Consider the following 26781-nt stretch of genomic DNA (forward strand, 5'->3'; position numbering starts at 1 on the left):
TGGTTTGTTATTATTCCGTCAATAAATTCACTTGCCTCAATTATTCCACATTTTTCCGATACACATTCAAAATAATGGTACTTAGAAATTAAAAATTTTTCTATTGTACGACGTTGTTTCAATGTTTTATTACAGCAACGTTTTCCCATTATAATCTTTATTTACTGATAAACAATTATACAAAATTAAATTTATAAATAAAACAATATTTCATGTTATACAATAAAGTGATTTCACGAAGTTTAGGCCTAATAATATTACTAAAGTATAATTTTGATGCAAAAAGGTTACATGTCCAGGACATGTGCCTTTTCTGCAATTAACGAAATTTTAAATTATTTTTAACGGGGATCTATTTAATAGGATATGTGCCTTGTCTGCACAAAACCATGAATTTATCAATATTAAATTGGATTATGCAATAAAGTGATTTTTGTAAAATATTGGACATGTGCCCTTTCTGCATTTAGCGATTCATATACTGAAATGTGATGTAAATAACAAAACAATAGTTGGTCGATTATTTTGCCATCGTAGTGCACATCCCGCCGGAAAAAATATGTACGACAACAAATACTTTTTGACCGTTCATGTGGGATGTCTATAATATGTCAGATTTTCGAAACATAATATTCGACGATGTTCGATGTTATCATTCGCTCAAGAGCGTTCTGGACGGAGGTATGAGCGGTCGAGTGATAATATCGCACCATTATCACTTTGACTATAGGTTAATAAAAAACGCTACTCCGCGGAGTGCTATGTAAATACTGTACTTATAATTGTATTATTAAATTATCCTTTTTTTCAATCACAAGGGAGCTACATGGCTCAAAGGTAGATACTGCCATTAGCACCATATTTTTTTTTCCTCCGTAGAACAAAATTACCATTTTTCCAGAGCATGCTAATTACGTTGCAATTTATGTGGAAATCATCGCTTCAACGTTTATTTTTTTTCCGTGTGATTTAAGAATATCAAAAAAATGAGCGTTTTGTTCGTTTGACGTTACCAAAATGTTGTCGTTTTTCAAATGAAATTGAACCGTATGGTTTTAATTGAAAATTACACCGTCTAAGATTTTACAAGTGTTTTTATTTCTATTAGATTTTTAGGAAAGCGATCGTTATATGCCATTTTTAGCTATTTTTGGTAACATTTGAATGTTTAAGTGATACTTTCCATAAAAATGGCTTGAAATTATCGTATCTTAAAATGATTAAATGTGAACATTTTGTTAAAATAATTACATCATTTTCAATGTCGAAAATCAAACAAAATACTAATTTTGACACTCTCGAGTTACAGGCAAACATTTATATTGAAGTGGGTATTTTCACGTAAATTACGTCGTAATCACCGTGCTCTGGAAAATGATCATTTTTGTTTTACTGGGAAAAAATAATGTGAGCGAATAACGACGATTTATACTTCTGAAACATGTAGCTTCTCCGTAATTGAAATAACACATATTTACATATTATTCAGCGGAACCGGAATAAATAAACATTTTTTTTAATCTGTAGCATCAGAGGTCGGGGGCCAAATAACTACCAACTAGTGAATAACGAGTAAGTTTCCGTATTACACGATGCGACCACTCCAGTATTTTTTTCACGCAACATTAATGGTATATTGCCCAATTGAGTATTATGTTTATACATTTTATGGCAAAAAGATTATTTTTAAAACAAACTTCAGTGATATCCGGAGAAATTCGATTCATTTCATTTTCTTCTTGGATATCTATCCGTATATAATTTTAATTATTAATCGAAACGTTTTTTTTTCTCGTTTTCCCTTCTCTTTGTACTTAAATCGTAGATTTCTTTATCTATTCAATCGGAATTTGATTACAATAATAATATTCAGTTTCATTGAAAATAAAAACGAATAACAATAAATTAGGTCTTTAACTAATAATAAAAAGTATTTCATTTGTTATAAAATTTTAACACTGAAGGAAAACAGTGTTGGATTATTAAAATATCAATTCATTTCTAAAATATCAAAAGAAATACAACAAAATTCATTCCTAACAAATAATTTTCCAATAAATTCAACAATATTAGTTGAAACTGAATTTTATTTAAAATAAACGAAAAATGTTTGAACCTGTTAAAAAACTGTTTAAGCATTTTGATACCAATGAAATTATGATAATTAACATCAAACCGACTGTTCGTTTTATTATTTTGTTTGAAATTGATGAATCTTTAGATCGATAAGTCTATCCATGTTTAATTTTACTATTATTTTTCTCATATCTGGCTTTTTAAAATGTTCTTTTACTTTCTTGATTCTATTACTATATGATGATCTAATTAACAGGAGGTGTAACGTTCCATGACGGAATAATTTACCGCTTGCACCGTGTTCATTTGTGGCACAGCACAATATTTTGTACATTACAACATCATCATTGGCGTTCTTAGTTAATATTATGCCGAAACTACCGACCGGTAGCCCATCAATTAAAGTCCTTTTAGAATAAAATATAAATTTTTTTAGCTTCACAGCTAAATTTCATGTTTTTATTGTTTTTTTTTTTTTTTATAATGCTTAATGTGTGTACTATATTGTCATCACTATATTACTGGGTTGAATCTGTAATACTTATAACTACTGGAAACTAGATTATTTTTTAATTTTATGCTCGTTTTTAGAAATAAATTTAATAATAGTAGATCGATTTACGATATGTTTCAAAATGAATTATTATTTTTTAATTTAAATAAGTGTTTGCCTACGGATAGTGTACGTAAACAATTTATTTTGGGCGAAACATTTAGCTTTAATAATATACTTGTAAATTGATTTCACGTGCATAACTCAATTATAAATGTTATGGTACAGTTTATGCCTACTATATAGTATCCAATTTATTTCGAGAACCTTCTCACTCAATACCTGGTAGTCTACAACGTTAATAATAACAAAGATCATTGAATATATTATTCGCCAGTTGTCTTTTATGAATTAATTAGTTCAACGCGTTTTACTTGAAAATTAAAAACAGCAATTTACGGTATATTATGATTTTAGATTATAAAATATTATTAAAAAAAATTAAAAAATTAAATTAACTTAAAAAATTTCAAATCTTTTAAAATAATATTTTTGAAACATAATACCTATCATGTCTATTCGTGCTTTATTTGAGGTGATTAAAAAATTTACTGTAAATTAAAATAGTTAATTTATTAAAAACCCATTAAATGCGCATGTTATATGCATTTATGAACAAATATGCAACAAGCCTCAAAATATGCAAAATATGCAATATAAAATTAGGTGTTTAAATTCGGTGTGATATGAATCATGGACATTTTAAACCTCCATAGATGTGCATACATTTAGTACTAACATGCAAATGCATATAAATCCAGGCTCTAATTATAATATATCATAAAATATTTTTCCGGTTCGTTCGGAAACTATATAAAAATAAAAGTGAAGGTAGAGACTGAAAACATTGACATCGACTGTTATAATAAAATATTGCTTGTATATAATTTATTATTGGAATAAATGATTTTTTTTCCGAGTTTACGGTTTTATTTATGACTTCTGTATCCTGCGAACAGGATATAATGAACATTGTAGACACTCGTTACGTTTGACCATGCTTGTACTTATACTTAGGTTTGATTTTAACAGTATAATGTTACGGTCTTATAATATTTTCGAACCCTACGACTGGTTTCATTATTGTTTTTAAAATATTCGAAATATAGTAAATGACGTGTATATACGCAGATATATAGTGTTGTATGTACACACAGCGACCATAACTCAAGTCTCGACACTCGATATCCTCCGTAACTCGAGTTACACTTCAGGTCCCTTCAACCGAATTGATTTATCTCAATAATTCGGGTTGTCGATGATTATTGGTATTTTTGTTGTATATTGCCTTCGATTCTGTTTTAAATATTTTTTTTTATAATTCTAGTACTTGGACACTCGAAATTGCGCCACACAGTGAATAGTATAATATTTTAGTGTTTGTCACGTCGTGGTTTGAATAAAACGCTTTTAATAATAGCGTTTCAGTCCGTCACGTTTTCGTCCGATACGTTAGGATAGGTTAGGTTTGAACGCGATCATAATTACTAGTATTTTAAAGCGTCGCCGCCGCTTATATCAATAATATTCAATAACACGCGTTCGTTGGTGTTTGTATTGATTATTGTTTTTTAATTTTTTTTTAACTACAGCAGTGCATATCATTCTGCGGAATCCTGCATTAGTTTTATCCGGAAATCACGTGATTATCGGTTTTACAGAACAGCGTTTCGCAGCACAGTTCGTCCGAACGGTTGACGGTGAAAATATTTTATTACGTGCAGCGCTAATATTGCTGTTGGTCAAGATGATTTATCCATTTGCCCCGCCGTTGTTACCGAACCCTGATATCCGATCGGATATCCGTGTACGGATAACCGAGTTTGGTAACAACGGCGCGCCGCGGCGGGGTGAACGGATAAAAATTCTCGACGAATAGTCAAATTGTCTTGACTTCCGGACAGGATACGCCAAAGTCACGAACGAACCATTGGCGTACACAAGGGAAGGATGTGGGGGTCAGATTCCCTCCTAGGCCTTTTTTTAAATGTTATAAAATAATGTTCTTAGAATTAGAAAAAAAAAAAAAAAATAAATAATTGTTCGTTTGCAAATGATTCCTCCCACCCATACAAAAGTTATGTACACGCCACTGGAACGAGGACGTGTACGGCTGCATCTACAGACGTCAGGGCACCCGCAACTGGATTTTCTACATGGTCTCGTTTACCGCCATCGGATATACGCGTATAAATAAATTAAACACGTCATTTTCCACCACGCCGACACACAACCGTTTGTTTGTTTATATTACAACTTTTCGTTGAGCATTCGCGTTTGGACAGCTGCGGGGACGAACACGAAACACATAATCCAGACCGGTCGGAGAGCACGGCCGATCGCCGTAACGAATTTGAAACGTTTTCGGATAGTTCCGGCTGCTCAGGCGAGCGAACTAATCTAATACGCACTTTAAGACGGGTTTTTTTTTCTACTAACAACTTTAACGGTACATCGACCGAAAGTAGATGTCTAAATAAGCTTTACGGACGACGGCGGTTCGCCGGGGTTGAAAATTAACATGGTAAAATCGAGTACTGCTTATACATACATCAGCAGATCGGCAACACGCTTCGTCGTCAAAAGTGACGCATCGACAAAATAATATCAGTTTTTCATTTTGGTTTTATCAAACCAAATCACCGAACGATAAGTATGTAATGTAGTGATTAGCAGTGCGGAGACCTCCATACATAATATACTTTCTGGAGCATCTGAGACAACAACTCTGGTTTGTTACGAAAAATACCTCTCTTATTGTCGATATTTAAATCATTTTGGGCGCGACAAAAAAGTACAAAACCAAAATTCTCTAATTGATTATTTTTCCGATGTTTCGCTATAGTTTCTTTTACTCAGTTCACTTTGAAAACGAAATCAAAACACTAGTCTTCGACCAATTAGACTAAGCTCAACGGAGCGTGATTCAAAATCCATTATTATTGACTAAACAACGCAGCAGTCTCGAAAAATTAAACCTCTACCGACTAGTTATTAAATAATAACAATTAAACGCAAGAATTCAAATGCATTAACTCTCTGGAATTTCTCTTTCTCGTAGAACTTAGCATTGCAATTTACTGACGCATTAAATTATTGTATCGTGTTACGTACAAGAACGTATGGAATTGAAAATATGATTTAAAATGCAAACATACATGAAAAATGGTATTAAATTTCATTAGAAACCAGTACAAATCGAATAATTTACATCACACCGTATGCTCAAACTTATAAAATAATTTAATTTGATTTTTTAAAAACACTTGTTTAATAATTTAATTACATTTTATAATGGAAAATAAACATTTTATCTTTAAACCGGTAACTGATAGGTTTTATTGTGTTCGAACTGAATGTCTATTACAAAATTAAAACATGTACAATTTACATGTACATTTAATTTTTCTCCACGAAGTGCTTGAGACTCAAGAGTATATGGCGATATGTAGTATACCCTGTGGGAGCACCATTGCAACCAAGATAAACTTTTCATAATACTTTTTGTAAAATATAAAAAAAATAGATTTGAGTACGAATAATTTTTTTTTTTTTGTAGGATTTTACACACAAACCAAACCTTTTATATTTATTGATTGTGATTTCGGTTTGAATTATTATTCCGACAAGGATTTGAAAAATTTTAATTATTTAAAAATTAGACTATAATTACACAATTAATACAAGGTTATAATAGCTTAAAACTTCTACGCAAAAATGAACTTTAACAACTAACCGGATAGCGTATTCGAAAATGTTTTTTTTTTCTTTAAAAAAATATAATATTTTTACGCGTCCAACTCGATGATGAATGATAAGTGTGCACCCGAGTGACAATAACGACGGCAGTGTGCGGTGTATTAAATAATTATATAGTCCATTATAATAATAATACGTCACGGTCTGATACGCGTAGGCCGTAGGGGATTAAAAATTAAATTTTACCTAACAGTCGCAGCGGTTTGACATCTTTAACAACATTATTTTTTTCCCTGCAATTTAAAGGATCGATTCCGACGGTCATTACACGGCTACGTGTTGTCACCCTGCGGCGTCCTACTTACCATCAATCGACGGTGTTTCTCTCGGCAAAAAACGACATCTCCGTAACGAGGGGAGAGGGAAATATATATAATAATCTTTATGGCTTTATTCTTATTTTCTACGTTGCCATCGCTGATTGCGTCCGTAAGTAGTCTGAAAATTGAAAAATAAAATACGGCCGCACACGCCTACCTACTGATCAGCGACGCCGTGACGCGATGGACCGTGTCCGGTGCAAGGCTACCACGGTTACGTTCCCGATAAGCGTTTACCACCGATCGGCGGCGGTCACTGTAGCAGTGACGTACCAACGGTTTAGGGGAGAGGTCGAGAAAAATCCCCAAGGGCTAGAAACACGTTTTGAAGTGGTCGGAACGAAAAACACGCGCATCACGATTAATTTAACGCGTGCGTGAAACGTGATGTATTTATGATGGATTCACAAAACCATTAATTGTCCTTCCGGGGAGTTGTAGAAATATACGTTTGATCCCCCCTCCATCAAGGAGATAATCGAATGATTGGGTGCGAAACGAAAAAAAAAAACACCGATCTCCGTGATGGATAATATTGCGAAACGAACGACGCCGGTGCGTACGTGCACGGGAAAGACGTAACTACGATTTACACTCGTACGTCGGAATTCACACGGCGCAACGGTAAGGCGCGCGGAGAGAGTTATAGGCCGAAAACGGAAACGGGCACGCGAATGGTATAAAGTTGCGAGTGCGGATTCGTGTTTGAGAACGGGTTGCGACAACGGTACGCGAGTATTTATCGTATTGAAATTGAACGCGTCCCCCGTGCTCGCCGCTGACCCAGTGCCCGCGTAAACACTGCCGTAGGTCGTTTCTTCCTCGTCCTTCGCCCCCCCCCCCCCATAAACACACACACACACACAAACTCGACGGAACGGACGACGTGACGATGATGATATCGCCGGAAAGAGAGAAAACAAATAAATAAAAAAAATATACATATATTTAGAAAAAAAACCACTCGTCCGGCGACGGGGAAAGGAAAAACACTGCGCGTATTTCTACAGGACACGGTGCGCGTTTCCGAACAATTATTATAAAACACGCACGATGCTGCGGACGTGTGTGTACGACGCAAGCGCGCGCGTTCGGACCGACATCGTTGCGGAGCCGGTTTTACATCGTTGTAGCAACACCCACCCGGTGCCCTCGAAAGATTACGCACGTATCCCCGTCGATAGGGTTCGCGGTGAAACGCGTACATTAGTGACCTTAGAATCAATACTGAAAACGTTACCACCGAACTCGGCCGCGGACGTGCGTAAACGACTGCTCAAAGATATTTTCTCTTCACGCGTGCATCATTTTATTTTTCGAATATCGATAAAAATTACCATAAATGAATATTACGCTGTAAGCGATCGCGGTCGCGAACATTGAACGCACCGAGACATTTTAGCGGTTCCAAAGTGACCCTAATGCAACGGTGTTACGCAAAACCACGTAAGTTCGTAGGATCAAGGTCACTTTGGTTTAATATCTCGTTTTCAATGACTGATAACAGCTGTTAGAAAATGTAATTGTATGAAGACGTTTTATTCCCATTGTTAGGGCACGATCTACACCACCAAATGGCGTCGTTATCTCAGTAATCATAATTTTGCACTTAGATCACTTTGCACGTCTATCTTCGTTTATCAAACGATAGCTAGATACTTAAATATTAATATAAGATACATTCTGGCTGGTCATTACTAATTTCTATTATGTTATTAATCAGATTTACTCATAAAATTTAAAAATCAATTAATTATTGCAGAACTTTAAATCGTTTTTCACATCCTACTTCAATATCACAATACTTGCAATATAGGACTTAACCGTCTGTCGAAAACACATCGACACCGAATTCCGATTAGTAACTCTTTAACCGATTGTTAAAAGACTGCTTATCCTCAGACATTTTAATGTTAAAACGCTACACAAAGGAGAAAAGTTGACACAAATGGACACGTAGACTGCAGAACTAAGACCAAATGACTATAATATTAAATTACTTACGAACACTTACAAAATTCAGTGCTATGACACTTTTTGATATCAGTTATGGAATCGTTAACGTCCTATCGGAAAATGTATGATGTAAGCTACGTGTAAATTTTTTATAAATAAAATTAATCAAATCGCTGATCCTGAAGACGTATAACTAAGATAAACGTGCGTTTGCGAACAGTCAACAACCATATTAAATAATCAAAATTTAAAATTATTTTTAATTCGACAATATTTTTTGTCGTATATTAGATGAAATAAGTACGTCGACAGAAAAATATTAATGAAATGATAAACTATTTGAAATATACATCTAAAAAGTGTAAAATGGAAGAAATATGCGTTAAGACAAAAAAATTCGAAATATGCATTTATATGCAAAATAAAATTTCAAGACTAGCTTTTTGGTAAGCATGAATCATATTTTTTTCGTATTCTGTTATTTTTGTGATTGTTTAAAACAAATATGCAAATGCTAGAAGTCCTGTGTCTTAATAATACCAACAAATAATAACGATTATGATTATAATCATAGTTGAATGTTACAACGGCAATAACAACTATCGTTGTTCACAGTTCTTGGTAAAAATAAATTGTTTTTGTCGGATTGAAAATTGCAATCGATTTTCGGTACAGTGTAATTTAAAACATTGACAATGTGTGAGAGCTCTTTAATTTAAAATTTTTTAATCGATGGCTTACTAACATAATATGCATTTATTTGCTTAAATTCTTTAAATATGCAAAATCATGTAAAATTAGCCAAATATGCAAAAATATGCAACATATATTTTTGTATTTAGATTATATGTTATACGAAACTAATTTGTATCAGATTTTTATTATGGAGCTTCCTAAGAATTATGTAAATGTATAAATTTCTGGCCCTTGTTATTACGGTTCAATCGATAAAAGGTGCGCGACGAGGGGAATACTGAACGTATTTCATTTTATTCGTTAACATTTAATAGAATTAATCTAGTATTAATAATGATTTATTTATTTTTTCTATTTCTCTTATATATCCAATAAGTTATATGTGCAATCGAATTTATATGCATTTAAAAAGTAAAAGTATGTTTGAAGAAACGTAAGTATAACAAAGTTCTGTAAAAAAATACGATCTCGTGTAGATTTTCTATGGATATTAACGTTTCATGTACAAAGGTTTGTTTATGGAAGATTTGTTCAAACATTTTTTTATGATAGAAAACTTGTGTATTATCTAAAATGTTGAAAACCTCACCAGAAATATTGTATGGCTCAATTAATTTTCTAATTGATGCCAGTTATGAATTTGAAATTTTGGGAATTTTAAATGTTTAAAAATTAAGTGGTAAATTACAAAATAACTGTTGGCGAAAAAACACGTACACTCAATACATTAACTCGGCTACAACGTAATTCTAAAAATGTTCTTGTTTAAATAGTAGCAGTGATTTCGTAAATGTACCTAAACATGTTGTTTCGGATATTTTATCAACAAGATTAGATCAGATAGGTAAAGCCACGTCTCCACCATAAAACTCGTAGAACCCATGGAAGTTTAGTAACCTATTTTAAGCGACCGGATATTCTTTGAGACGTAAAATATTTGATATATAAACCTACGTATAATCTGTTTCCTTTGATCTATATCATTTTGGATCGATAGATTTACATATACCTGCACGGTTTCTTTTGTTAATATATGCAAAAATATGCAGTATAATATATTGATATTTAATTAAACAAGTAATGATTTATGGACATTCATTGACCGCATGTGTATAATGTTGAAAACTGCATAATGCATTTCATGCAAAATCCGGTCTTTAGTTATAAGTGCAATAACTTGTTTTATTGCATGCACATCCACTTTAATATCGATACGATACCTATCCGTATTTCATTGAACAGTTTTAAAATCGAACAAATAAGATAAACATGAGTATGACTGCTCGTTTATTTTATCACTTATAATTATACTACAATGTACATTTATAATATAAATGAATGTACATTTTACAATGTAAATGAATGTACATTTACAATGTACATGAATGTATGTGTACGTTTAATTTAGTAATAACCGTTGATGGAATTTCAGATATAGTTATTATGGTATAAGTAGCAAATTAAATATTTGTTATTTAGTTAGTATTTTAAAAATTTGTGTGTGTTTTCACTGAAAATGCCGTATGAAATAATTAAAAAAATAAAATTATTAACTAACCATACAATGATTTTTCTTGGTTTCCAAATTATCTTATTGTTAAAAATTATTATTTCCTATTAAAACCATATTATATAAAGCACAAGTCCTACAGTATAATATCCTTTCGTTTCGTTTAAAATACACCTAATGTTCACTAAAAAAAAAAAAAAAATGGGCGCTCGGGTTTATAAAAATATATAATGTGTTCGTCGTGTACCTGTTTGATAGTACATTGTACGTGCGACGACGTTTAATATCTCTGGGACGTGACACATTTTATTATTATAAAACACTACACGGTTGGAGATTTCAAAGTCGGTTCAGTCTCGTCAGTACACGCGCGATATCGTTGTAAAAGCGCTCGCAGGTTTTCCATTTCATCGCAAAAAACGTCGCCGCGGCTATTGTTGAATTATCATCATCATATTATTTTATTACGTTTTCGGAGTACAACCGGTACCGCGGTTATACGCGAAATCGTCGTCGAAGGATCGTCGTCTGCGAATTCCGATGGCCGCCGCCGCGTCGTGACTAACGGACCGAATCGTCGTTTTCTCGTGTTTTTATTTTTCGTCAAAGCGTTATAAGATTATTGTATTATCGTTCGTGCGATACCTGTTAGCGGCGGTAAAAGGAAAGTAAACGAAATAATAATAATAATAATAATAATAGTAATAATAATAATGATAATCGTATTAATATCAATAATAATAATGATAATGATAATGTGCACAAGACATGTATATCCAGGGTTTAAAATGGTAAAGACCGATTCTAATCCGTACATCGTTCTCAGCTGAAAGCCGGATTCACACGGGCTTAGTATTTGGGCGAGTCACTAAAGCGAGTTGTTAAATGTTTTACTAAATTGCGTCTAGTGTGAACGTAAACGTAAATGTAAACTACGTCTAAACGTAATATTGTAATATTGTTCATTTTAGTGATGCGCTTTTGTTAGAATGTAGCACTAAAGTCAATATATTACTATCATTATTATGTTATTTTTAATATATTTGTTTTAAACGTAGTTTTCTATGAAAATATTTAAAAGTATTTTTATAGTTTTATTGGAAAAAATCATGTGTTTAGTTAGAAATAAATGGATAGAGCAAAAACAGTAAAATTTATATAAAAATGCTGCATATCAATAGTTAGTGAAGAATTAAAAGATTTAATAGAAGAGGAACTAGAATGGAAGAAAATAATTTGGATAAGAAAATGGCTTATTTTCATCCCACTTTTGACTCATAATTAATGGTTGAATCGTTAAAAAGCTAAAATATTAAGATTATTGTACCCACAAGCCTACAAAAGTATTGCAAAAGTTGTGTTTATTAATTAAATCACCGCTCACAGGAAATATCCAGGAAAATATCGAATGATACATCACAGAATGATAATAGAATAACACTGATAACGAGTTTTACGCACGATTTTACTAAATATAGCGGTGACACAGGTGTCACCATTGGTTTAGTAGATATAACGGTTGCGAGTATCAAGTCCAACTCGGGCGAAAAAATATAACTCTTTTCAAGTAACGTGATTAATAAATTATATATTAAAACTAGTACTAATTATTGTGTTCATATTTCGACGAGTAGAAAAATGTAACAACTTGCTTTGGTGACTCGGCCAAGTACTTAACCCGTGTAAACCGGCTTTTCACATAGCCCAGTTCAATTACCAGGTAATTGATTATAAATAGGTACATTACACATTATGAAGTGCGAACGATTGCCACCGCAAACTAATCACGTGCTGTAAAAATTCATAAATTTGTAAATTACTTACTTATCGTGTTTTAAATAACACATTGTAAATATCTTTTAATAAAATAAAACAAATTAAAAAAACGTTCATACATACATTACTATATAATTTAAAATGTGTATGAGATTATAAATACGTATATTATATATATTATTTTTTATTCGTTAATATTTATTATTTCTTTAATCGTTTGTTTGTAGAACGTTGCTTATCATCTAATGATATCGACTAAATTGTAAAGCTAATTTTTTAACTGTTATTTTGTGTATAATTATTTTTAACAAACAGTTGAGCGTCTCAGTACATTTTTCGAAGAAACGTTAAAGGGAACGCTTTATGAGCGCTGTTAGGGGTAGAGTTGGACAAAAACAAATCAAAATAAAGAATAAAAAATAAAAGCATGAATAACTAATTTATTTATGAATAAAGAATAATTTTTTATTCTAAATAATTGTGGTGTACTGAATAAAGAATAAAATTATTCTGAATAGTTTTATTCGTGAATAAAACAATTATTCAGAATAAATTTATTCGTTAAAATCATGAATGATATTAAATATAAAAGTATATTTAATTTATTTTATGTATTAATTTATATTACCTTTATATATATTATTTAAGTCTAAATAATAAGTCTATTATTATTATACATCGTTATTTAGGATTTAAATTGATTATTTATATGATTATAGGGAATAATGAACAACAAATAACTGAATAATGAATAAAAATAAAAATCAATAATAAAATTAAGAATAAATCGATGAAGAATAATTTTTTATTCAAACAATCAATCGAATAATATTTATTTATTCTACTAATGTCCAACTCTGGAGTTCGGGCACTGAGTCCCCTTCAGCCCCTCCCCACATTATGCCCTGTGTATGTTCCATGTAAGTTCGCAACGATTAATAGATTTCGGATCAAATGCCTTAAAATCTATCGAAAAATAACCTAAGCATGTTCTATTGTTTTTATAAGTAACTAATTTTTGATTTAAAAATTATATTTAATGTTAAATTCAACTAGACATCGAGAAAACCAATTTTTATTTTCATTCTATACAAGTAGGCTTTCGACAATGAGTGCAAACAAATTAGTATAAATAATTATCTGATTCTTATATCCTATTCTAATATACGAGTATAATCTTAAACAACCGTATTTCAAAAACTACTAATTAGATTTAAATCTAATAATTCTCTTTTCAATATATTCCCAACGATCTTTTCAATAATAACTAACAAGCAACTAATCGTTTCTTTCGGTAACATCGTGAACTAATTGAATTTAAATTACCAAGTCGTTAAAATCATATAATAAAACTAACAAAATGAAATTGAACCTCCAAAGTACCCAACAGGTAAGGCGAATAACGATGTAGGTACTTGAAAAGGATTAACAAAAAAAAAAAAAAAAGATGCATTTCGCATTGAACTCCTAACAATATTACATTTGATTCCGTCAATAAACATTCCAAATCGTCGTCGGTCGAACATTATCGACGACGCCCTCACGACCGTCGCGATACATCCGGATGCCACGAATGAAAAAGCGCGACAACGACAATTTCATATTATTCCAGTACAATTATTGTATTACTATTGTTACAATAATTATCATCGTTCGGTGTATGACGCGCGTGCATTAGTCGGTGCGCCGACGTGATACGAAATGGTCTGGAACGTGTACGCATTGTTGGGTTAATTACGTTATAGCGGTTTTATTATACTATGGCATTGTGGTCGTTTTGAAATGTCTCGTCAAGAATACGGTAGTTGTAATTAGTGTGACGGACGATTCTTGAAAGTGAATTTATTTAAGTCGGAACGAAAAGTTCGCGTTAAGAACAAACGGCGATGGTGTCAGAACCGCGAAAAGATCGGAAACATCGGTCCGACAACTAATAAATGAATCGATTTCGCATAACGTATTGTACCAACGCATTGTAACGGTTCGAATCGATCTCCACAGAAATTAATCGATATTTCAAAAGATCGATTTAAACCGCCCATCGATAGTTCTCGTAACGATCACAACGGTTTTGTTTTTTCCTTCTCCCACGTCCAATTCTCCGGTCCACCCGCAGCAGCAACTGTCGCGCCGAGAGAAAAGATAGGTCCCGCTCGTGCAGCCGATTTCTACACGTGGTTATTAACATGGTGCCGAGCTGGTATTACAGGTACTACGCGTTCCGTGTCGTGGATCGAACCGAGTGACCCGGAACGACGTGTACACGGGTTTAATATTTTTTTCGATTTCCTCCCTCCCCATATCATTTGCATTGGTTTCCGGTACAGCGTTATTTGATCTGAAATCCATAAAAAAAATGAATAAATTGATAAATTTATGGCATAATTAATATAAATCATTATTGCAGCGCGGAGTCCGCAAATCTCCCCGCGTCGACATAATAACAATAATAATAATAATAATATTATAGTGATCTTCCTAAATTAAACCGGTCGTCGGTTAAAATAAATACGGTTCAATAAAAAAAAAAAAAAAAACCTGCACAAATATATAATCGATTATGTTTAAATCACGTTGAAAATCCAGAACCGAGTTCTTTTCGACTGATTTTTTTCTATCGTAACCCGGATTCGATATGTCTGCGAACGGACCACCTGCGGTCGAAGTTGAATATCTCGCAGACGTGCAACCCGTTCGACGCTACCTGGTCGGACCACTCGGTCTGAATACCGACGCCCGGGCAAAAGCGAAGTACCTACGACGATCAATGGTGGACTGGTTATCGAGCGGCCCGGGAGGGGGAGGGGTGGTCAACTGGACCTAATAACATAATACATTTTGATCGATAAATATTTTTAGTAATCTGTGCTCAATTCATCCGAATTCCGATATTCTAATAGTAATTGATTGGTATTTTACCGTTATATTCTAATATTAAATTTTGTACACGGGTAATTAATATGACGCTTCCGAGGGCCCAGGAGACAATTGCCCATATGCCTCCTTGGCCGGTCCGCCCCTGACGACGAGACACCGGTACGCGGACCAGGTGACGCGCTCGTATGCGACCGTTCCGCCCGGCGAAACATCGTCTTCGGGACGATCGTTTGCGGAAATATTGGTCTATCGGAACCTGTCGACAGCGGGCGCCAGTGATGCGTTTAAGCGACGATTTTTTTTATAATTGCGCGCACGCGACGCGCTTTCGATTTCATCGACCCGCGTTGACCTCGCGCTGTTTCCGATCCGCGTTCGAAACGTTTCCGCCGCGAGAAATAACAAAGGTCTCGTCGAGATGCACGACGTGAAATTTTGGTCACGCGAAAACGGCCGAACATTCGACTTCGTTTGAAGGGGTGACTGGTACGGGGTTGATCGCACGGTTGTCGAGTCGCGGTAAAATAAATAATCGCGAGATGATCGATCGGGTCCCGACGCGTACCGTTCGATCGATTCGACGTAAAAACGTTTGTAAATACACAGCGCAGGCGGCATCTGATGCGTTCGAAACACTGTCACGGTCATCATCGGAAATCGTAGTAAAAGTAGAAAAGTGAAACATATTCTAAAACCACGGTCTTTTACGTGTTCAACAATGTACAACCACTGTTGAACGTCGAATAAAACAATATTAAGCGGGTGATAAAAAAATAAATAAATAAAAAAAACCCGAAAATATTCAACACGAATTGCCTGTTTAAAAACAGAAACAGATTGTTTAAATCGAAATTACTTCTCGGTGGGGGCTTAATACGTATATTTCTGCTCGGATACTTTGAGACGTTTTGCTCGTCCACCGTCGATTTAACGTAGTATTGCGCCCACGGGTGCACATGGTTTGCGCACATTTACTAAAATTACAACTCATTTGCCTACATTTTTACAACTCGTTTGCGCACAGATTATTTCTAGAGCAACCACTCGTTTGCGCACATACATTCATTCCCACTTACACAGGCTTATGACTGTCAGTGAATATTTTAACTTCACTGGTGTGGTTAAAAATGTGTTTTTGGTGTGCTGTGTGTTAAAAAATATGCACAATTAATTTTTATTGTAGCTGTCGTTTGTTTATGTTTATTTTAATTAGGTACTTATTTCAAAGGTTTACCTTGGAAGCGGTTGCCCATTTTTTCCAAGTAGTTATATCGATAAATTTTGTTATTTGAATACTTTGCGCACACATTTTTTATGTACTCAATTATTTGTGACATTCTTTCCGACGATAGTTATTGACATTCATTTTTATTGAATTCAGTTTAAGTTCAGTTTCTGATTGAATGTTTAAAATAACATCTATTACTTGGTACACGTGTAGATGAGGGTTATAGAATTGATTGTTAAAATGCCTATGGAATGCTTCAGCTCCGTTCGTTGTTCTGGTTAAATCATCTGGTTTTCCCGCCCACAGAGATGGGTTAAAATTTGAATTAGGTAATATATATGATGAAAAAACATAATCAGAGAAGTATAATTCATCAGATGGAGCAATTGCTATTAAATTTGAAAATGCTGTTTCTATTTCTTCGGGTGGCAAGTACGGCAGACCAAAAAAATATTTAAGCCATTTACCTACCTCTGAATTATTATTTTTATATTCCTACTTTTTTGTATACGATGAAACCAAGATTGAGCTAAATGAAATGTGTAGCATACAATTTTATGCTGTAGAAAGAAATTTAAAATTGAGTTATGAGCTGATTTTTCAAAATCAACATGGAATTCTTTAATAATAAGTTGCCGATCGAGAATGCGAGTACAAAGATTTTGAAGTGATTCCCACATAGTTGACGTATGTTTATCTTCTAAAAAACAAAATACTACTGGTACGTAAAAATAATTTTGATAAATATGAATGGTAGAATGGTATACAGCTGTGTAAATAATTTTGGGCAATAAGAGAATGTTCCATCTCCAAATACATGTGGAATGTCACATAAAGCACTTAAATTTGTTGAGCATGTGAACAATACCACACTATTATCGTCACTGAAATACATAAACTGTTCATCTTTAAATTTAACTCGAAATTCTTTCAGCTGTAATACAGCCTCGTTAACAGTATTTGGGAGTTTTGGGAAATGTTTTTTTCTTGTTGCATACATTGAATTTCGTAACGAATGCATGTCACCATGATTTAACAAAATTAATTAATTGTACAGAATATAATCATGGTTATACCATATTATTGTATTAACGAGAGGTTCCTACTACAATATAATATGTTGTGCGCAAACGAATTACAGGTTTTAACAGGGAAATTTTAAAATGTGCGCAAACTAGTTGTAGCCGCGCCCACACTGTGTGCTGACTTTGTGCGGATTACGGAAACGGCATCCTTGACCAATGCACAACGACGTTTCGCACATCGCAGCTGCGATACCGTTTGAACGTACAGCATTTTTCGACCAGGTCGTATCGTATTTATACCGTCCGGCGCGTGTCTTGCATAACGAGAAAACCCTTTTTCGATTAAAATCTCTACGAGCAATCATGGTTCACTCGAATTATCACGCTTTGACGTGTACGTAATCGCGGATTTGAGTTTGATCAGGATGCAGTGCGATTTTATACGACACGATGATACGAAGAACCCGACGAATGGTTTATCGTGATGAAATCGATCAGTCGGAACGAAAAGAAATCGATACCCATCCGCCACAACAACGAGAGCTCAACGTGACACGATTACAATAAAAATAATAACAACATAGCAGTCGGTACTCTTCGACAACAACATTACGATTATCCGTCAACTCTTGTAAACTATAATTGTTTTCGTATTTTATCTGTTGACGGACAGTCATACGGTCAAGATAATGCGAGTTAAAACCAACGCGAAGAGCCGATCCTTCGTACGAACGATCGATCATTGTTTGATCGTCATTATTCACAAACCTTTTCAACGGAACGTTTACGAATACGTCCGATCGCATTTCGAACGAGTGCTACAGTGTGTCATCCGTGTCCCGTACCTATACGTAAATGCAGCAGCAACTGCAACTGTACAGCACGGACCGTGCGCGTCGTCGATCTGTTAGACGTCGTTGACACAGGATCGTCAGATCATCCGACGCTATATTTCACTTTCACCGAAAACGCAGCCGCGTGGAGAAAATCGAAAAAATAAAAAATTCTTTCCCACTACGCGTACGTATGTATATCGTATTATGATGTACAAACGAACTGCGTGCCGAGACCTGTGGCCAGGGCCGTGGAGAGAAATCAAGGATCCCAGGGACAAATTAATCCAGGCCCTGCTCATACGAGGTATTAATCTTGTCACCGACATCCATTTGTCTTCTTTTAAAAAGCGCATACCAAAGAGATAACGCAATCGCATTCATGGTTATTCCACGGACTAAATGAAAACAATTATTTATAGCCTATGGATCTTTCTTGAAAATGTTATTTGTCTACATTTTAGATCAATATTGTAGTGTTCGCTTTATTGTAAACTCGTTGTAACTGTACAGCATACGCTATGTAATTATTCGGGTAGGTTATTAGCACGATTCATGTTGGTGATCCATAAATAGTTCGACACTCTGACCGAAACGTAGTGAACATGGTCAGGCCCCGGACCCCCTGGGCTACAGCCTCAGTTGCCCCCGCCCCTCTCGTCGGGCCTGCCTGTGGCACGCGTCGAACTGTTATTTTCGTACACTTTAATTCGGTGATCGCGTCATGACAGTTAAAACGTATTATTGCGGTCCGACGGAAACGTCAATCGGTCGTGCATTACACGTACATCGCGTTCGTACAGCGTTTATCCTGGTAATCGATCGCACGGCGTTAACATTGCAATGCGTTACGACGCGTTCCGGTGTATCTGCACAGCAACAGCACACATTCATCGGTAAATTGTATGCGTGTGCAGAATGGTTTTCTGTATTCATTCCGTATTGCGGTACGAGCGAGGGGAGAAAATAACGCTACGACGTAATCGTACGGGTGCGTTATTACAATACCGTCGAGTCTCGAGCATTGTCGCTTTTTTTATTTTCCGCCGTTGTCTAAATGGACTTCAAATCTTGATTTGAGTAATAACGGTCGTGCACGACGGTACAAGTACTCATGCTCCTCGAAATGGTTTTTTTTTGGTTCGGCAAAACGGTGTTTTCACGTTTAAGCACAACCAGAATAATTCGCCTTTCGCTCGCAATCTCGCAGTTCAAATAGCTTAATTTCGCAACGTTTATCGTATCAACCGAATTACCCGGTTTTGCTTGGGAGATATTTTACTGTTTTTGTCTAGTGCAAATTCTATTTCGTCGTGAAAAAAAAATGTAAATACGCGTAATCGTCGTATATCCGTGTACGGTTCATGACGATATTTATTTTATTTATTCATGTAATATTAATATTCAATTTTGCTTCAGTCGATTGTTAAACGAAGTAAAAATATTTTTTTATGTAACCAAACAGTGAAAACATGTAAAAATCCAGTTCAAAGCTCAAACTTTTTCGATTCATAAATATACATTCAAGTATATACATTCTAAAGTGCATTCTTACAAAATTTCAAACAAAACGCTTTGATAGTTTTGGTCTTGAATAAAGCATTAATAAAATCAATCAATAGACCAGGGTTCGAATTTAAATTTTTTTAGGTGGCATTTTACCTTTGCGTTATCCTTAAAATATTCTGCGCTTCGGTGAAATGGCTAGAAAGGTGTAAAATTGGTTTTATTTCGGAAATAACGAATACAGTTTCGATGCAAATAAACCGGATTATGTTTTTAACATGTAAAATGTACTAGTACGTATCCCGCACGTTATTCAACTACGCAGTATGTATAAAAAGCGCTTTGTTATAATGCTTTGTTCGGCGAAATATGTTCTATAACAGTAGACTGTGTTCCATAGTACACCAACAGTTTAACGTTTTCGAAATGTTAACTCACGGTTTACGTTTAGGTGTAATAGTAGTCGATAACTTCACGTCAATAATGTTTTGTATGCGCAGAGATACGTATTATAGTAAAATGTTACAAACGCGAATTCAGTGATTTAGATTTTGTTTATTTTCCTTTATGTATTTATTTATTATTATCTTTTTTTTTTTTTTTTTCTTATATATATATATACATCGAACGTTCTATCCATACGCAGTGCACATAAGATGGATACGATGTGACGTGATGTATGATTGATATGTTCAATTTTCAGCGTCGTCATTTTTATTATTATCTTGAAAATGGGTTATGTGATCATAATACACGCGTTGCTCACGTACGCGCAGTTTATTGCGCACAGTTTTTTTTTTTTTCCCCTATTTATTTTTTATTCATTACACACGTAGGTGCTTTGGGATAACGCGTAAACTCTTTCGTTGCGAACAGCACCGTTCCAATACGTTTCTGATGCCGTATTCACCTCGCGCGCAACGTAACGTACGGTCATCGATTCCCGAAAACGTTTCGCTTGCCGAGCGCGGGCGCAACGAAACCTTACGGCACAGGTCCGCGGCGTCATTGTGTGCGGTTATTACGCTGAGCCGCGACGCGACGGTTGTACCCGACGCGTATCACACGTGTGCCCGAAACAAAATCGCATCATCACGACACTGCGATACGTTGTTACGTACTCACGCGGAGTTCCGAGCGAAACGGGCATTGTATATTGGTTGTGCACAATGCCGTTCGTTTTCATTATTCTTTTCGTCCGAAAACATATTTATTCCGCGTTTGACACTTTCTTCGTGTCCGCGCGGGACACCGCACGGGCAAACGGTTCGGTATATCCATGCCACGCACGTGGTTGGGGGGGGGGGGGCTCCCGGAAGACGTCGTGAATATCGACGCATACTCGTAGTGCTCGTTTCGAACCGCCGCACGAGTCCATCGACCGTATTGTATTGCGCAATACCGGCGGTGTCCAGCCGGAGGAATAACAAAACGACCATCCTTCTGTGCCTCGTGCAAATAATGGTTTTCCGTTCACAATAACGTTTTCCCGTGCGAAATCGATCTGAGCGACACCGCCTTCGACTCTACGCCGTTCGCCTACAATGGTTATCATGAATATGAGTCATCATTTTGCACCGCAGAATTATCGTTTTACCTCATCAACAGTTATATGGTTTCGTTCGAGTAAAATTAAGAGCGTTTCATAATCTGCAATGGTTTCACTCGTGAACGGAACACGAACAATTTTGTTTGCTCGAAACGCTAAAAATCGTATTGTCTAAGGAGTAACAAGTGCTCGACGATCAAATTAATTATATCATAAGCTAAGACGGATTGTTTTATTTAAATATCAGATTTAGAATATTTTCACGAAGACAACTGAAACCCATTTCGTTTCTTAAATCACAACACAACGCGTTCAGAACAATTACGCGGCTTGGTATATTTTAATATTAAACAAAAGCTTTTTTTAGTCGTAAAATATGAAATGTTATAAAGAAGTGATATTAAAAAAATTGTTACGTAAATAATTATTTGACGTCCATGAGCGGCTAATATTTTAATGTTGTTTAATTCGAAATGCTGTGTCATTACGTTGAAAAGTCCATTTCTGAAAGGTGCAAACTAATTAATAATATTATATTTTCACGGAGATAATATGAAGTTAATTAAGTGGTATTTATTTTATACCAGAATGACAGATATAAGACGGTATAATAAATTATCCATGAAGCGAAATAATGAACGGTTTGTAACACAATATATTATACAAAAAAAAAAATTTCGACAGCAAAGTAATAAATTTTTTGTGTACTTAATTGTAATGCGACTATATACATAGTATACAGGACTGCAAAAAATCAATTGGTCAGTACTTCGAAGCAATCCGCAAAAACTTCTATTCAATACTTGAAGAACACATTCTTTTGTGTACTACAACCTATATGTTGTTCGCATTTAAGGATTAATGATGCTTTTTACGGCGCTCACAACTTTTCCCTTTTTTTCATAAAACTCGCTTTGGAATTTACGGAGTTGATTTCGGGATTGAACGTGCTAACAAAATGTTTGAAAGGTATTTTTTAGAGAATGAAAACATTTTTCATAGATGATCTTCGTCTACTTGTTTCTTCCTAGCTTAACCGAACATAACGTAAATTGATAACGGGGAAAAAAAACAGAGTTTAAAAATTAAAACCACGCGTTGATTGAAACTTTTGAACGTTTTGAACCAATATTTCTCCATCATAAAATGCATCGATTTAACTCGAAACAAACATTATTAGACTTGAACCGGCAGTAATATTGACTGGCGTGCAAACGATGTCACTGCAAATAATCGTCGTCGTGAAGATAATTGAATTAGATTCGTTTTATCGGTATGCACTCCGCGTGGACCAATACAATTACGTTCAGAATTGAAAGTGTCGTCCTGATTGATAGCGTTCCACGCCTTTATCCTTCCACGTCCTCGCCGGGTAACGCGGTATTCGTTGACGAAATAAAAATAGACCAGATAATCCTATAGATAACCGTCTCCGTTTGGTTTACTAACATTTTGGCAGCGCGTTCGAATTATCGTCATCCGGCAGGTTTTACTAATTTAATTCACAACAGTATAATATAAACATACATATTCATATGTTGAGTACGATGACATACAATACGATAACCAGGTCATCCCGATATAATTTTTCGTACGGAAGGCGCGCGCGCGTTCAAGTTTTAAACCGTAAAACGTTGCCGTACTACGTATACGAATATATACATAAATCATGTTGGTCGTTACAATGTAATCTCTTAACACGTTAAACGTGGTCCAAGAACGAGTTTTGAACGCATCAGAACGTTTCGGAGTCTCGGAGTTTCGACTTTCGGAAAATTAAATATCATTCAAATTGAATTTATTATTTTTATGCGCGTCCGTTGTACGAGACCGAGACGCTTGCGAAAACGTTTTCTCGTCCATCGGCCGAGCCCTTTGGACCGCGTTCGAATGTTATATTGCATGGTTGACCCGCAGGTCGATGGCGATTCCATTTCATTTCTTTTGAAAAACAAATAAATTATTTATTGCTTTTAATTAAATTTTTTTTTTTTTTGCGAATCATACATCTTTGTTCAACCCACGAATATAATAATTAGATTAATAACGATTCACAAAGGTAGTGTACAGTATTGATGAAAATATTTGAAAAACGCAATTGTTCACCGACATCGAGTAGGTATTCGCGTACGTAATCTAACGGATGTTCCGTATTGATCCAACGGTCCTGATCGCGTTCGTATAAACCGATATAACGTACATTAAAACACGTGTTACGTAAAACTGTAAGACTCAAGTTACTGTTGCTAATCAATGTCAGAGAAACGAAAGGAGTGTAGTAACACGCACGCGTGTGAGATGTATTTTTGATCGGTGACGACCTAGAAAAACGTACAAGTCTATAAAACTCGGACGCCCATGTTGTGCCGTGCGATATCCGTTTAACGGCGATGATACGGTTATCGCGCCGCGACCGGAGGACCTCTCGAACGAATGGTTTCGGTCACAACGGTCCTGTCCCCGACGACGTGGACCACCGCGTTACCTCTCAACACTCGGGTTGTCTCGCGGTGTTTGAAGCGCGTACACACCGCTTTTATGCTCGAAACGCGGAACCGAATCGCGACGATTTGCAAAAGAAAAACTCCCCGAGCACGGGTGTGCCGCGAGAAGGCCGTGCACGCGCGTATAACACTTCGAAGCGTAATTGATACCGTCTTAATTTTCGTTCGGCCGGCACTGCCCGTACCCTAGCCCGCGCGCGCAAAAAAACGCGACGCGTAGGAGTCCGTTCGGTTGACGTTCCAGTAACGCTCGCGCGGTTGCGTAAACTTTTGTTCAGCTTTCGTTACCAGCCCGAACGATTAACGGTTAGCGTTCCCATCGCGTTGTAAACGTATGTAATAATTACAAATAAAACGATGCGAACGGGTATAATTGATGTGTGTGTGTGTGTGTGTGTGTGTGTGTGTGTGTATGTGTGTGTGTGAAAAAAACAAACGAAGAAATATACTGTTTCGAAAACCGCACACAATTGTAAACGGTAATAATTGTAATTATCGTGTAATGGTCTTCGTCCGATGTTTGTTTTAGCGATTCGCTACTGCTACTGCCGCTGCTGCTGTTGGGAAGCGCAAGTGTTTTTTGTTGCTCGTGCGAGATGATTGCGCAACGCGTGTTGAACGATTAACGGCACCGAGTGCGTTCAGAAAAACGGTCCCACGTGCCATGGGAGCCATGGTTTCGCGTACTACGGGGATTTCGATCGCGGGTTTTCACACTTTCTCTCGGCCGAGGTCGAGAACCCTCGCGGAACTCTCGATGTCCTCCTGCAGGTGTACGATAACTGAAATATCGACGTGGAAAACCATTATCATCGATCACTATATATATCGTAATTTTTGTATCGGTAAACAGAAAAAAAAAAAAAAACAAAAAAACCTGAAAAAAACATAAACAACGCATAACTAATCATGATTGTTGAATATAAATGTTAGCTCCCCTCTAACATCTTTAAACCTTACCAAATATCAATTTTGTGAGACAAATACGTTAAAAAAATTCCCGAAACAATACATTGTGGGCTGCCTGTTCACCTAGAATAGTAGGCCGGTACACTTCCAGCCCGGGTTTGGATGCGCACCCGGGTACCCGCAGCCGAACGTTTCGGAAAACCAAACGTAAACGTGTTGCGTGCGCGAGAACAGTGATAAAAAAATAATTAGTAAAACAAATAAAAAACAAAACCAACGCATCAAATTGTTGTTGCCGCTTTCTCTCCGACCAGCCCGATCCGTTCCGGTCGTCGCGGACGCGCTCGGTCGATCCCGTGCCATCGTCTTAGTGCGCGTACGCCTACGACCTAACATACCCGCGTCGAGGTGCTCCACTGAGGGCATGGGGTCTCCCGTCTAAAAATAGCCCACCCGTATCATCGGAAACAATGCGTGTCGGGATTTCGTGTGCCGAGATCGAGATGAATTCCACGTCCATCATCTCGGTACACGGAGCAGTTATCGGTCCGTTATGGATTTGCTGTACTTAGGAACGACCGAAATCGAAAATCGGTTCGCTGAACGCGCTTTTCATTTACTCGCTAAAATTTCAGCTGATCCGACGGTAGTGAGTTGTGACAAATTTCGTCTGTATGTATGTACACGTAGGTGTAGTCCCTACGGTTCTGTGTTATCTAGGTACTCGTAGCCTTCTCCACCCACGAAATGTAAGCTCTTTCATCGGTTTTTCGAAAACGTGCAAACCGACACGATGGTGGTACGCAGGGAGGGGGACAGAGTCGATTGAAGTGTGCAATTACTATATTACGTTTTTTTTTTTTTTTTAGATCGGGTTTCCAACGATGGGCTCGAACGCCGTGTCCCTATCAGTGGCCATAATCATCGTCGCCATCACGTCCATTGCCACGACCAATGGTGAGTACATTGAACAATTTAATCTAATGTCATAGTCACCAGTATTCGTCCTGGTTAGATCTCGGGGCACAAGAAATGCGATCGGATTTCGGCAGCACATTATAACCGTGTACACAACGTTTTCCGACCTTTTTAACGTCACAACCCCCAGAATAAGCAAAAAATAAAATCGGTCACTACACGATCTTCCTCCTCCCCATAATTATAATAAAAACTAATTTAAGCTTTTATCTGTTTTACCACTTACAAAATATATCATATCATAGGCCAGAAACGAAACAAAAATACAAGTTTTTTAATTGCTAGATTAATTAATTAAACGTATTGTGTATTTATACAAGAAACTAATTTTTATCATTACGGTTATGTATTGACATTTTATTTTATTGTTAAAAAAGGTTGTTTTCCTACATGGGCGTTCATTTATTTTTGACGTATGCGATCCCTAGTCTAGTGGTTCGCGATCCTCAGGTTGAGAAACGGTGGTGTAACACAAAGTTAAATCGTGTTGGCTGAAATACCCGTCCTCGTCCTGGTATTATTTTACTATTCCAGATCAGAGCAATTATTTCGATGAAATATAAAATATCAAGTTGAAAAAAATTGCTTCGTACGTGCTAATAATGTTGATTTTTATTTATGTACATATGACCGGTAATTTTTAAAATAACAATTATACCTAAGCAAAGGAAAAAAATATTTCCGGGTTAACAAAAGTGAAAAAAATTATTCTTCTAGTTCAGAACC

At 35.8% G+C, this 26781-nt stretch overlaps 1 protein-coding gene across 1 annotated transcript in view; it reads left to right on the forward strand.

Moving 5' to 3' along the window:
- The window catches only part of LOC112687476 (cadherin-89D), a 79645-nt gene that overhangs the window by 2075 nt on the left and 50789 nt on the right, over positions 1-26781 (forward strand). Inside the window, exon 2 of the mRNA XM_025560198.1 lies at positions 25947-26034. Coding sequence (XP_025415983.1) covers positions 25962-26034 — 73 coding nt within the window. The 5' untranslated portion in view covers positions 25947-25961. The remainder of the gene's footprint in view (positions 1-25946; positions 26035-26781) is intronic.

This window comes from Sipha flava, unplaced genomic scaffold (genome assembly GCF_003268045.1).
Source record: "Sipha flava isolate LNK unplaced genomic scaffold, YSA_version1 34_pilon_pilon, whole genome shotgun sequence".
In the NCBI taxonomy this organism is placed as follows: Eukaryota; Metazoa; Arthropoda; class Insecta; order Hemiptera; family Aphididae; genus Sipha; species Sipha flava.